The sequence below is a fragment of the Panthera tigris genome, chromosome B4 (assembly GCF_018350195.1).
Source record: "Panthera tigris isolate Pti1 chromosome B4, P.tigris_Pti1_mat1.1, whole genome shotgun sequence".
NCBI lineage: Eukaryota > Metazoa > Chordata > Mammalia > Carnivora > Felidae > Panthera > Panthera tigris.
Genome location: NC_056666.1, coordinates 135176527 through 135188803, shown reverse-complemented (window position 1 = coordinate 135188803; position 12277 = coordinate 135176527). Strand labels below are relative to the sequence as shown.

General features: G+C 52.6%; 1 protein-coding gene across 10 annotated transcripts in view; it reads left to right on the top strand.

Annotated features, from left to right (window-relative positions):
* The window catches only part of EFCAB6 (EF-hand calcium binding domain 6), a 243243-nt gene that overhangs the window by 176826 nt on the left and 54140 nt on the right, over positions 1-12277 (top strand). For all 10 annotated transcript variants that reach the window (XM_042993473.1, XM_042993475.1, XM_042993474.1 and 7 more), the window contains 2 exons: positions 39-157; positions 9006-9200. In XM_042993473.1, the coding sequence (XP_042849407.1) occupies positions 39-157; positions 9006-9200 (314 nt within the window). The remainder of the gene's footprint in view (positions 1-38; positions 158-9005; positions 9201-12277) is intronic.

The following is a 12277-nucleotide window of genomic DNA, read 5'->3' as shown; positions in this document are numbered from 1 at the left end:
CTGTGTAGGTTACTAATTGTCGTCTTGTAATATTGTAGAATTTCATAGAAACCGACAGTGAGGGCAACGGCATTCTTCGGCGGCGGGATATAAAGAACGCGCTGTACGGTTTTGATATTCCTCTAACACCGAGGGAATTTGAAAAGCTCTGGATGAGGTAAGTGGCATCCACCAGTCGACCCCCTTCCATCCCGAGGGTCCCAGGTTGCCGGCTGCTGCAAATTCAGCACCAGCCTTGCTCTGTGCTAGGGGGCAAGGTGCTCAGCTAGGAATGGTTTCCTCTGGTTGTGTCTGTCTGCTGCCCTTCCGCCCCATAGAGGCTGGTCTCCGGGAACGTGGAGAATCAGGGTAAACCCTCGTCATCGATACCAGACTTAAGATGTTTGCATTTCCAGGGAACCAGGAGTTCAAGCCCATCCTTATATCACTTTAGAAAGCGACGTCACTCCCCAAACGCAATCCTAACGCAACTAGCTCAGCAGACAGTCCTGCCACGGGTGTGGGGAGAAGCAGTCTCTCCCCATCGCCTGCAGACGGAAATCAATGTCGCACAACTGTTTTTTGTAGATAAGGAATTCGTTGAAAGAAAATAACCAAACTTTTGGCAACTTGGGGTAGTTTCCCGAGGGTGTCTTAGACGGAAAATAATATCTAATATCGGTTACATTTTTCAAAAAGTATTTTAGATTCAGCTGTTCTTGAATCAGGCCCCCAGTTGCAGTATCCCCCGCGTGGGGGCCCGAGTTTCCGGGTGCACTAACAATGCGGTCAATTTCCGAGTTCCAGATCCATCTTTGAATTGCCTCCATCCTCGTCGTGTGTTGGTTGCCGCTCCCATCCCCGCAGGACGGTGCACACTGTTGTGCATCCCCCCAGGGGCAAGCGCACGGAGCAGCTCATGTAGTTTTTTAGCTTTTCATCTGTTCAAAGTGGAAGGCTGAAATGTTGGCCGAGTTTAGAATGAGGTGGGCTGTTTTGTGTCTAATTTAGAAAAGCAACTTGAAGTTCTTATGAAATCCTTATTCTTTTTTAGATCAGCTCCAACACAGGGCCAGTTGAGGCTCTCCTTATTCATATTCTCTTTCAGTAGATTAAATGAGTGGGTCCCACTGAGTAACCAGAAGATCGGGCTCCCCAGTCTTTTGGATGATCCAAAGACGACTGTGTGGTCTCAATACTCAAGGACCTGTCAGGGGATACAAGCAGTCGCCCGTATGCGGGGGCACAGTGTCGCCATGATAAATGCCAGAGGAGGGAACGTGTGGAGGAAAGAGGGAGTAAAAGCAGGAGCGGCAGGTGGGGGCGGGGAGGGTGTGTGGAGGAACAGGAAGCTGTTGCGGTCGGAGGGAGGTTGAAATAGCTCCCGGGGGTCAGGGAGAAGGGGGATCCCCTCACCCATGGGATGTCGGTGAGACGTTCCATGAGTGCTGGCCCAGGGCTCCCAGGGTGAGAAAGGAGGGGTGGGGCCACCAGGGCCCCAAAGCCCTGGTCTTCAGGCATTATATCAGCCGGGCATTCGGGACTAGCGAAGGCTGATCACCCAGCCACGCTTCAGGAAGATGGGTCAGGGAACGTTCAGAGAAGGGATGGGTGGGCCCAGAGACTGTCGTCTGCATCCCAGTGGGGCGGGACGAGTTCCCGGGCTGGGTGTGGGCCACGGGAAAGAGGGGTGTTGGGGCCAAGTGTCCCCCTCGAGGGGGAGAAGAAGGGCACGCTCACTCGTCTTCCTGAAGGGGGGATAGAGCACGTGTCCGTCTCAGTGGGAGTGAGACACTCCCTGCCGCTTCCGGCTCAAGTTTCTTTATACGTTTATGGACATGATTCAACGTACACACGTCTGCCCTGACGACTGATGAAGTCAGAATTGCTTCTGCATTTGTCCGCCGACTGCCCGCCACGGGTGCTGAGGGACCCAAAGGGAGGGCGCCCCGCCGCCAGACGGGTGGCCATGGCTCCTGCCTCCGTCCTCACAGCTGCGGGGCCTCTGTCAAGTTACTTAACTTCTCTGGGCCTCGCTCTGCTCCGCTAAGTTTGCTGCACGTGTCGGTCAGGGGAGGCCAGCCGCGGTGACTGAACAAGGGTGTCCTGATCTAGCGTGGGCGTCGTGGGGGGGGTCTGCCCACAAGCCGCTGCGTGGACCAGGAGCCCCACCACCCCCTGGAGCTGTCGTGACACCAGGCCTGGGAACGCGGCCGTCACTTTCCCCGAGTTCTGTTGGCCAGAGTCCTTTCACGCGGCCGCGCCCACTACGGGGCAGGCTGGGAGAAGCGGTCTTGGAGTTGTGTCCCGGGCAAAAAGAAACAGTGACAGGGGAACTCGGTGGTGACGTCTGCCACAGGTGGAACTACCCCCGAGGGATGAGGAAGAGGGGCATTCGAGACAAAGGAGACTTCAGGAATGTTAGACACCAGTATCTGGGCAGGAAAGCAGAAACCACTCTACTATTTCTGGCCAAGTGGGGCTTAAGGCAGTGACGGACGACAAAGAGGTCAAAGGACCGGAAGCCTGGGTGGGGGGGTGGGGGGTGGATTGTGGTATTACAGGCCAGAGGCTGCCGCCCCCTGGGCTAGAAGAGGAAGAGGAAGGGAGCGAACCAGAGATCAGGAAACCGCTCTCTAACCTGGGACTGGAGGACAAACGGGAAACGGGGCATTTCTGGAGGCATCTCACCCCAAGGCTGCCTCCGAATCTGCTAGAATCTCAGCCACTGTGCGGAGCAGGAACCACGGCCACGGCGGGAGGCGCACCGGACACAGCCGGGACTGCCCTCTTCCTGCCTTCTGCCCGGGCCCACCTCCCCGGGAGCAGCCGGCGGGTAACTTGGAAGATGTGCCGAAGGATGGGCACGAGGTTGAATGCAGCCACGTGAACATCCAGCTGACGGGCCAAGGAGGGATTCACGTCCCAGGACCGCGGATTGACCTGAGCGGCCAGGACGTAGGCAGCCTGGGCTGTGCGGGAGAGCGGGCCTGCTCGTCCGCTGGACCGGACTACGAAGGGCAGGATGAGGTAGGGACGCTGTCGTAAGGCCAGGTGGCTAGCAGGGAAAGACCTAGGCAGCCCTGCGTTCTAGAAAGATCACTCTGGCCACAGTGGGGAGGATGATTACAGGAGACTGGGTGGGCGGCACAGAGGTCGGCGGGCCAAGTGAGAGGACGTGGTGAGCTTTCCTGGCAGTGGAGGGAGGACTGGGGAGGAAGTGACAGGTGTGAGGGAGATTTAGGAAGAGAAGTGAGTCTTAGCGGCCCGGAGGGAGAGGCCGTGTGAGGAGATCGGATGCCCCTGCGGAAGTTGGGAAGACAGCCTAGGTGGCTGGGTAGCCTGCGGCTAAGGGCTGTGGTCTAGCGAGGGCTGCACCTTGTCCCGTGGTGCCCCAGACTGAGCTGTGTGACCCTGGGCCCGTGGCTCGCCTTCTCCGGGCTTCAGTCATCTATCAAATGGGATGGCAACGGGGACCAAATAGTATATGTGGAATACCTGGCATACATAAGCGTAAAAAGTGGTCGCAAAAAGATGATACAGATTTGACTCTTTCCTGATTGCACTGTTAATGCAACACTCGTTTTAGAAGTCTCAGAAAATCCGGAAGAGCGTAAAGGAAAAGACAACAGCAGAGCAGCTGTAATGATAAATGGTGACCTGGTAGTGTGACTTTTCCACCCATCGTGGTCTCAGCTGGTCATCCTCACCCTCACTCACCCTTCTGGCCTGTTCCTCTCAACCGCTCGGTCTTTGCTGGCAATGGCAGGTTCCCCGCCCTGCTTCGCGCCCCTGGTCCGGCTCTGGACCACAGGGCAGGAGGCGCTGAGCCGGCGACAGGGGGCTGGCCAGCCATGGGTTGTCTAGGCACCAGGAGCCTCCTTCGGTCGCCAGAGCAATGGGAGGGGCGTTCTCCCCCACCCAGAGGGAGCTGGGACCGCTGTGACACGCTCTGTCAGCCCGGGGGTTCCGACTGTCGGAATAGGAAAGCCCCCCGACGTGGGTAGGTGGACGTGAGCGGACAAATAACGTCTGCTCTTTCAAAAATACAAAATTTAAAAATAGGGTAGAATACAGACAAGGAAAAAAAAAATAGCATCCATTATTCACTCAACATTTATTAAGCACCTGTGAAGTACATTAGTTTAGAGCCTCAGATGAGTCTGGAGGGTCTCGTTTATGCTGTGGAAGTAAATTAATGAATTAACCCCCAAATCGCAGTGGCGCAGCACATCGAAGTTTTGTTTCTCCGTTTTGTTTCTTACTCATCCTACGTCTATAGCACGTGTAGCATCTCTTCTGGACGCTTGTCTCCCAAGCGGTGATTTGGGGATCTGGCCAGCGTCCAGCCTGTGGCTGCCTTGTCTCAGCGGGGGGCGTCTGCGGAACCACAGGATCACACGGGCTTTGGCGGGCTTCGGCCCCAGGTGACACCCTCCTGCCTGCGGCCTGGGGCTGGTCCACTGCCCTGCTCGGGCACAGGGGCCGGACAGATCGGGGAGCACCTGGGAGTTAAGCGAGCCATACCGTGGACTGGCTTATCGGGGATTAAAGGAACAAAATGTTCGAGCCTGGAGGAGGCTGGTGTGAAAGGAAACCTGCTAACTGGAGCCAAATTAGGATCTGTAAGGAGCAGCGTGTTTGGTTTTGGAGAGCCCGCTAAGAATAAATCACAAGGTGGAAGCGTCTTCATTCACGCCTTCATTCATCTGAACAATCATGAAGCAGGGAGTTTCTGAAACTTCCTGCGTTGTAGGCCTTGTGCTAGCTTCTGGGGTTCCAGAGATGAGGCAGCCCTCACTCTCAGGCGGCTCACAGCTCAGCAGGGAGGGCAGACAAGGAACGCGACGGTGGCGGGGCGGTGGGAGCCGCGTGCGTGTTCAGGGGAGGGATCCCAGGAGACGCGAGGACACCTGAGCTGAGTCTTAACAAACAGTCATTAGCCAGGGGTGGGGAAGGGCATGCCGGTGAGCAGAGGCCCGGGGCCCGGGGGAGGGGCAGGTCTGAGACGGGAGAGGAAGGGCCCTGCCTGTCTCGGCAGAGCCTGTCCAGCACGGGGACCACCGAGAGGACTGCCCAGGACCCACTGTGGGACATGCGCACCGTGCTGAGTGCATTCTCTAGCCTCGTTTCGCCAGACAGAATTCATCTATTTTGGATCTAAAACAGACTTTGCTGAACAACCATGAAAAAAACACACCGTAAAAATTCACAGAAGACTAAAGCAGGAAAGCAAGTCTCAGGATGAACAGTAGAGATGATTAGTTGTATAAAGCCAGCCGACCAAGTGGACTTGATGGAAAGCTTTGGGGATCACTGGTGCCCCGTTTTTGCACATTTCATAATTTCGTAGAAAGTTATATATTGGTATTCCGACATCAAAAGAAGAGACGGTGCCAAGATGCCTGTGCCAAAGGTACCAGCTCCCTGGGAGCAGCCCGGACTCTCAGGTTCCCAAGAAGCTGGGTCCTCGGCATCGGCTCAGCCACGGCAGCCTCCTGGCTGGAACCTGGGAGCATCGGGCTGTGGGACACCTGGACACGGAGGGCCCCAAGGTGGGAAAGGACTTGAAGGGGTCCAATGAGCAAGGTCTGTAGAGATTAGGAAGGAGGAGACTGAATGGGACACAATGGCAGGGAAGGAGTTTTGGAAGCGCTTGGAGATGACTGGCCACATAGGCTCCTAGCTCAGCATGAAGAACTATTTATGATTCAGGTTGTCTGGCACTCCAGCGGGCGGTCTTTGAAGGGGTGCATTTCCCATCCCTGGCGTGGCTTTACCCAAGGCCAGACCACTACTTGCTGGGGGGCACAGAGGAGGGATCGTGGCCCCAGATGGCTCCAGAACCCGTGATTCCACCAGGACTTGCTGAATGCCGTGGCCATCAGACCACCCTCACAGGCGACACCGGAGAGGATTCCGTGTGTCCCAGGCTGCCTGGCCTGAGTCGTCAGTGGGGCTTACCCCAGACCCCCTGACTCTGGGGTCGGTGTTAGGGGGTAGACCTGTCACTGACGCAAGAGTCGAGCACCTAAACTGAGCACGAAGGACTAAGACTTTCCAGCAAAGCAATCAGTGCGAAGCTATTCGAATCATGAGTGCGACTGAACTGCTGTGTGTACAATAAATGGGCAGGGTAATCTGATCATATCATAAATTAGTGGCCATTGCCACATGCAAATGCAGGCTTTTATGGGTCCTCTGTTTATGTGCACATTTTTCCTAGCACATCTGCTGCCGAACCGTTTTAAAATTCAACCTTTATAGGCAAGTTGATTTTTTAAAATGTTACACAAAGGATTATATAATGAAGGGCGAGGTTATGTAAGCTGAATTAACTCTCTTATTATTCACGTTCACAACAATATTTTAGTCGCAATTGTGCAATCTGGTCTTCCGTTCCCCTGCGATGAGAATAGAATGTTTATGATCTTTATTAATGAAGTAATTAAGAAGCGTCTTTTCATTCAGTTCAAGTGTCACGATTCAGAGTTTGTTGTCAGTAGTCTCTTGTGCACAACACGCCAGGATGGCAGCGCTTCCTGGGGAACACGCGTCCCCTGCCTTCGTTAGCTCAACAGACGAGTATTGATAATGAAGCTTTGGGAGGCCTGTTGCCGGGCGCTGGGAGTCTGTTTGTAAGATAAAGACGGCGTGGTTGCTCCTCGAGGAACTTGCCGTCTGGCAGGGGAGGAAGGCATGTGCTACAGATGCAGAGGCAAAAAGAAGGACGTGGTTGAGCCTGTGGGAGTCAAGCAGCCACAGGACACTGGCGTGTGCTCCCTGGGTGCCAGGCCCTGGTCTAAGCGTTTACCCACCGACCCTCACCAGACCCCAGAGGAATCCAGGGGCGGGTGGAAACACAGCACTTGCGACTTAGAGGAGAGAGGGGTCGCTTGTCAGTGGGTGGTCTCCGCACCATTCTTTCCGGAGCCCTCCTGCAGGAGTGGGGAGCCCTTGGGGGCTTTATTCAAGGGGGTTCTTGACCAGAGTTGCATTATTCTATCGCTCTGCTGGCCCAAGGCTGGTCGGGCCTGATGCAGTTCAGGGAGAGACGCGCGGCCCTGGGATCACCCTAGGGGCTCAAGGAGTGGCACCCCTCCCTAGGTCCATCGATGGAAAACTCCACTGCCCTTTCTGCAGCCAGAATCTTACCCCCAGTAGCAGGAAGAACTGTTTGCTAGAGGCCTTGTGCCGCCTGAGCGTCACTACCCTACAAGAATCACAGGACGAGCCTTGGCAAGGAGATACCCCACCGGCCCCCTTTGGTGGGTGTGGCACTTTGTTTTGTTTTAGAAACAAAATCCACTGAATGCAGGTAGAATGGTATCTGCGGGGGGCGGGGGGGGGGGTTGCAGGTACGAAGGTTGTACTAATAACAGACACCTGGAAAGGCCTCAGAGGCTTTCATGAATCTAGTCGGAGGGGCAGTCCGGGTGCCGATCTGAGACGTTAGGTCTGGGAAGGCCTTTGGCGGCTCCCAGATGAGGGCACAGAGGTCCAGAATGGCTGAGCGCCTTGCCAGGGTCTCCGGGCCTGGGAGCTTGTGTTTGACTTGGAGTTCTCTGCCCTGGGCCACCTCACGATCACTGGGGCGAAGAAGCTCCTTCCTTTGTAAGATAGTACATGACAAAAGTAGGTCCGGGTGCTGATAAGGCAGGTAGAGTCAGACACCAGGGAAGGAAGCTACAAGCGTGTAGGGCACAGAAGCAAGAGTGGGGAGGGGGAGAGGCCTCCGGTTCTGTGGACGCCTCGGGGGAACAGGCCCCTTGGCCTTGGGGAAGGGTGGACAGCATTCCCACGCCTGGAACGCGTTGCAGGATTTAGCACAGGGGCATGGAGTGTTTGCCTGAACTTCCCACCCCTCACCCCCCACCCACCACCCCACCCCTCGAGGACAAGAGAGTCAGGTAAATAAATACATCTCCTTCATTGCTGCTCAACTGAAGCCGGTGGAAAGGTCTCCGTGTGTCAGAGGCGAGCGAGCATGGGGTTCGGCAGATTTTTCCTCGTCTTGTCAGTTAACGAGCAGAGGGAAGCTCGGCCTCACAAAGGAAAGCCGTCCGCCCTTATGCTCAGACAAACGTCCAAACAGCCTGCCAGAGGATTATGCCCACAACGCTGTTTAAATATAGGCTTGGTTCTTGTAACTCTTGAGTTCGTCTGGGAAAAACTCACATCCGCAAATGGCATTTTTATCGGTTAGATGAGGACCAAGATCTTTTGGTAAAAATAAATGCTTTTTTTTTTCCTTTAAAGAAAATTGGCAATTTGCCTTAAAATTTTTATTGAAGTAATTCTATTCTATTTGAATAATGCTGGGAGATAAAAACCCTCCATTACGCCTTTTTTAATGAATTATAATTCAGAAACATCTCACTAATAGAAAATGACATAAAAGGTACGTAGCATAATTCTTATCTTGTTTTCCTTACTGGTCTCGCTCGTTGGTCGTATGTAATTGGCATCTCTTCAAAGAGAAAATGGGGAATTTGAATCAAATGGCCTTCATTTATTTGAGTTTTAAGATTGAATATGTTTTTTGAAGGACTTTCTTCTAAACCTTAACATAGTCCTTACATGTAGGTGCTCAATAAAAAAAAAAAAAAACAAAACAAAAACCACACTGCTGAATGAATGGAAAGCTTGATTTTCATTTTCTGTGGCCACGGACATCTTTCTCACAGCATGACAAGTGCATGAATTCAGACGCCCTCTCGGGGTGGCCAAGCTCACCTCACGTGAGGTGTGATCGTTCTGTTGATAAGAGGTTTCCTAGTTTGATGTGCCTGTGAATCACCCAGGGATCTTGTTAAATGCAGATTCAGGTCAGGTCTGGGTGACCCCAGAGACTCTGCATTTCCGGCTCCCCCCCGTTGAGCGGTGCTGCCCATCTGCAGGGCGCACCGCGTGGCGAGGAACCAGACGAGCCCCCACCTTGCCCCCAAACAGTGCAGGTATTGTCAGAACACTGAGCACCCACACACCGTGGTGGCTACTGACGAGGGTCCTGTTTGTTTCTGAAGCTATGACACCGACGGAAGAGGACACATAACTTACCAAGAATTTTTACAGAAATTGGGGATTAACTACTCGGCAGACATTCATCGGCCCTATGCCGAGGACTACTTCAACTTCATGGGCCATTTCACGAAGCCACAGCAGGTGCACGAGGAGGCCCGACAGCCACAGCAGAGCCCAGACAGGGCCGCGCCAGCCAGGTGAGTGCGTAAGTATCGCGGGACCGTGAGCTGGCCACCTGTTCGACGCGTACCCTTGCAGCCAAAGTGGGTTTGAAGTGGTACCTCCCAGTGCTGGCAAAGTCGTCATGAAATGCTCCTCGCTGCTGTAGGTTCTCGAAATGGGTGCGAGGTCGCAGAGTTATAAAGGAGTTAAAGAGCTGTGAGCCGTCTTCAGTCACGGCCTCACATCATTCCTGTTTTGTAGGTCACCTTTGAGAACTTTTCAGGTGTTTACTAACCTACACACCCGGGACCCACCCCTCGCCCAACCAGATGGCAAGTTCCAGAAGGACATGCCCGTCTTCGTGTAGTGCAGAACACTGCCTGACTCCTCGTAGACACCCCATGAACCTCTGTTGGTGAATGGATGAATGAATGAATGGATGCATGGATGAATGAATGGATGGATGAATGAATGGATGCATGGATGAATGAATGAATGAGTGAATGAACAAGACATATTCCTTAGCTCAGTACTTCCACATGGGGAACTTTATCCCAGAGAAATAATGTAGTAGAAGCCAACCGTTTAGTGGTTGGAAGATAGGATTTCTAGCGTGTCTTCAACAACAACTAAAAGGGACACCTGCCAGTCACAGTGAGCGTGCTGCCTTATAAAGTATGGCCCCAGGAATATGAAAAACTACATGCCTGTTCAGTTAGCATCGTGAAGACTGGAAAATGTTTGTGATCAAAGGGTGATTGGAAATGACATTTTAACCAGTAAGTGTATCATGACTGGAACCACGTCAAACATGGGTGCCTGTTCACAAGGACCAGAAGATGATGTGCGAGGGGTAGTGGGTTGTATTTGGATGATGGGACTGTATATTACTATCTTCAAAGTTTAAAACCAGTTACTAATGTACTACTTAAAAAAAATTATAACACAGGATGGGGTGCCTGGGTGGCTCAGTCACTTAAGTGTCCAATGTTGGCTCCGGTCCTGATCTCGCAGTCCGTGAGTTCGAGCCCCGCGTCGGGCTCTGTGCTGACGGCTCGGAGCCTGGAGCCTGCTTCGGATTCTGTGTCCCCCTCTCTCTCTCTGCCCCTCCTCTGCCCGCTCGCACTCTGTCTCTCTTTCCCTCAAAAATAAATAAACATTAAAAAGATTTTTTAAATTTATAACAGGAGAAAATTTTGCTGCATTCGATGTAACTGTCAAGCCATGGAACAGATGTCCCTGATCAGTCCCAGGCCCTGGTGGTCTCCGTCAGCACCCACCAAGGCTGGGACTCTAGCTCCATGCTGTTCTCATCTGTGTTTCTGTCTGTTGCCTGTCACTTCAGCTCTCTGTCACCACCACCACCTCAAATGGCACCGGAATGAGCGAATGGGTTGTTGCTGAAGAATCCCCAAAGGAAATAAGAACCCCCAAGGACACGGGGAAGAAACGTGATGGCTAAATGGGGTTTACGAGAAAAGCAGTTCAAACACACCTCCGAATGAGGTCCCAAGTTCACTGAGTTATGAAGCCTGAAGCAAGAGAATCGAATTTGTGAGATTTGAAGTAAAACTATGCTCAAGATTGGTATAAATCAAATATGCCATAAAACTAATGAGAAAGTGGAATTTATCTTTACCAGACAGGGCTGGCCTCATTACCCACTCGTGTCTTCCCTCCTGCCACTTGTGAGTAATGAGGCTCCAAGAGAAATCTCACATCCTCGGCGGGCTCACGCCGCATTCTTCCTCTTCTTGAGTTTCCGTTTATTGTGCAAACGTGGATCGCAGCGGAAAGAACTGGGAGCCACCAAACAGTGTCTCTCAGATCCCCGAGCTCAGTTAACTGATTCACACTCACCCTGCCCTCTCTGCCACCAGCACACTTTCTGACCAAAGAAGGCAAGCCTGATTTCATGAAAATGCATGACCGACTTCTGTTTCCTCAAAGACATCAGGTTATAAAATTGTCGAGTAACTTTGCCCTTCAGAATGGCCCGCTTTCAAATTTGGGGACAGTGAGTCTTCCTGGTGTTTCCAGGATCTTCTAGCTCCTCGGATGAGAAATGAGGAGACAGGTCTGTTACAGTGACCGAAATTTTGATTTGCCTCTTAAATCTGAGAGAACTTGTTTGGCGTGCCAGAAATACATCTTAAAAAATTATGAAAAATCCTTTTTCAAACTCATGCTTGTTTTCCACGCCTTGCTCTATTTTGCCCAAGGCTGAGTTGAAGATTTGAATCAGAGCAGAAAGAGTGAACCAGCCACGGAAGCCGTGGCCTGTTCGAAAATCGGATCGGGAGGTGTGTGAACAAAACCAGCAGAGCCGGGCCCGGCAAGGTGGTGTCGGGGAGGGCTCTGTGGCCATCCCACTGGCCATGACTGTGCCCTCTTCAGACTCTGACTCGTTGTCCAGACCAGGAGCCAGCCACGGGCCCGGAGCAGTGGCAGCCTGTCCCAGAGTGTCGGCCCACACTCGTTCAGTTCAGCGGTATGGTGTGATCTGTGCCCGAAACCCTCATTTACTCTGTGCGCATATTTACTCTGCAAGGGAAGTAATTACTGCCTAGAAACCAGTCCAAGAAATGCTGAATGCCTCAATTTTCTAAAAATATGTATCTCAAAAAATGTTTTGATTTTTTTATACCTTCATTTGCTTTCATTTTGAAGGATTAAGTGGAATATAATAGTTGTGATGACGAGTAATCATTCTGTAATGCGGGACTGAATTCAGCACACACCTGTAAGGGAATCCAGAATGTTGCCGCTGTTGGTATACATTTGCCGAACGGTTAACGCGGCTCATTTGTATCCGTGGCTCAAACGAGCTCAGTCCTCAGTTGGCCAGCTCCAAACTGGAGGCCAGGGAGGGAAGGGGGCAGATGATGACCCACGTAGCTTCCAAGTCAGTGCCACTGTCCCCATCTGACCTGCACGCTCCCGCTCAGCTTCCCCCCAACTCTCCTGTCTGGGTGGATTCTTTTTTCTAGGCATGCTCAAGGAACTGCTGTCTCCACAAATACATATCTGGGGTGGTAGACAATTACCGGCAAAGATTCCGGGTTTGGAATTTATAGCACAGTCTCTTCCCTGAATAAGAACCCCACAGCCC